The sequence below is a fragment of the Arachis ipaensis genome, chromosome B03 (assembly GCF_000816755.2).
Source record: "Arachis ipaensis cultivar K30076 chromosome B03, Araip1.1, whole genome shotgun sequence".
NCBI lineage: Eukaryota > Viridiplantae > Streptophyta > Magnoliopsida > Fabales > Fabaceae > Arachis > Arachis ipaensis.
In genome coordinates, this window is record NC_029787.2 from 47581340 (window position 1) to 47583255 (window position 1916).

Genomic DNA, 1916 nt, shown 5'->3' on the forward strand with positions numbered 1-1916 from the left:
ATTTTAGCCATCACTTTTAACTATTAATTCAATTTTTTTAGTCTAGTAATTTAATAATATATTTTTAGCATATACTTTTAAAAGAAAATGACAAATCGATTTCTAATTTTTTGGTCCACGGACATTTAAATCTCTGAAGATTTAAAAATACATTTAAGTCCCTAACCTCTTCAAAATTTGAACATATCGATTCTTGAGACTAATTTGTCTAATTTTAAATATTCTCTCACGTGTACATCCGTATCAACCAGGTTAGTATAATGGAAGTTATATTTGATTTTTCTGTTAATTCTGACAGACTCAAGACTCAAGTGGCATTACCGATATATTCAAATTTAAAAAATGTCTATATTTTTAAATTCTCAAGAATTTAAATAGCTACGGATCAAAAGGTCAAACATCTATTTATCCTTTTCTCTATTTTTAAATATTGATGATGACCAGCTGATAGTTAAAAGCAATAAATTCTATGATTCTATAGCATTTTTCTTACAAATATACAGGGATTAATTTAGTGTCTGAATTTTTACTATAGGACTTTTGTTGGACATATTAATTAGCAACTTTGTGATTGCTTTATTGTTTTTCTTGGTAGATGGTCACTTATAGCCGGGAGGCTTCCAGGAAGAACAGACAATGAGATCAAGAATTATTGGAACACAAATTTAGGCAAAAGAGTTAGAGATCTTCAAACAATAAGCAGTGCATCTTCTCAGCAACCCAATGAAACAAATAATAACAACAACATTCAGAAACCAACAACAATGCCTCCTTCAACCAATAAAGTGGTCTCCACAACCACTCCCTCTCTGTCACCGTTAAACGATTCACATTCTCTTCTCGTCCGTACAAAAGCTTCTAAGTGCTCTAAGTCATTATTCTTGGATCATTCATCAACAACAACTACTTCACTGCAGCAGAACAAGACTTCTAGTAGTAATAATAATAATAACAATAGCCACGGACTCGATGAAACCGCCGCCGATCATGTTTTGCTGCCACCGCCGGGGTTGTTGCTTCCGAGGAACGGTGACAACAACAACAACAACACCATGGTGATGATGATGATGGAGATGGGTACCAATTCAGAAGAATACAAAGAGATCTCGACAACAGAATTGCTCTTGGATTTTGACGTTGGCGATATTTGCTTGCATTCTCTTCTGAACTCGGATTTCGAGGATATATGCGATTTCGGTTACAACAACAGTAACAGTAACTGCGAGGATCTGTTTGGATTCTCACCGCCGGAGCAGATGCAGCTGGATTCTTCTGATGAAGTTCTAAAGGAAGCCACCGTACCAAGCAACTTCCCTGACGAAACAAATAATATTGTAGAAAACATACAGTTTCTGTGAAGATCAGAGTGCTCATAGCTGCTAACAAACTAGTCCATTATCGTGTTCTTCTAGCCTGTTATGCTTCGGCTAATGTTATTTTTGAATATTTTGAAGTAGATCCATGTTGTCTATTATTATTACATGCTTATGGTGGTTAAATATTTTTAATAATATTTAAAAAATATTGTTAAAATTAAAATTATATTTTTTATATTTTTGATAATATTTATTTTATATTTTAAATTAAAAATGTTATGAAACAATAAAAATTATTATTTTAATTTTAATAATATTATAAAATTTATATAATTTAAATACCACAACAAAAACATCATAAAATTTATCATCCAAAAGGTAAGAATGGTAAAGTGGATGTTGATATAAAATATGATAGTTTCCTCTGTTCAAACAATATCAGATATAAGCTTCCATATCAATTTTTCAGATAATAGCTTTATGATGTGGCATAAGAGTTTTGTTATTTTCGTAAAGGAAAAGTTTTAGTATAAAATAAATAAAAAAATATATATGATTAATGTAAAAAAAAAAGATTATTGTATATATATATATGAAGTG

At 30.6% G+C, this 1916-nt stretch overlaps 1 protein-coding gene across 1 annotated transcript in view; it reads left to right on the plus strand.

Moving 5' to 3' along the window:
- LOC107633114 (anthocyanin regulatory C1 protein-like) overlaps nt 1-1474 on the plus strand; it is a gene marked incomplete at its 5' end in the record, with an annotated part of 2476 nt that extends 1002 nt beyond the window's left edge. The window contains one exon of the mRNA XM_016336749.2: nt 596-1474. Coding sequence (XP_016192235.1) covers nt 596-1358 — 763 coding nt within the window. The remainder of the gene's footprint in view (nt 1-595) is intronic.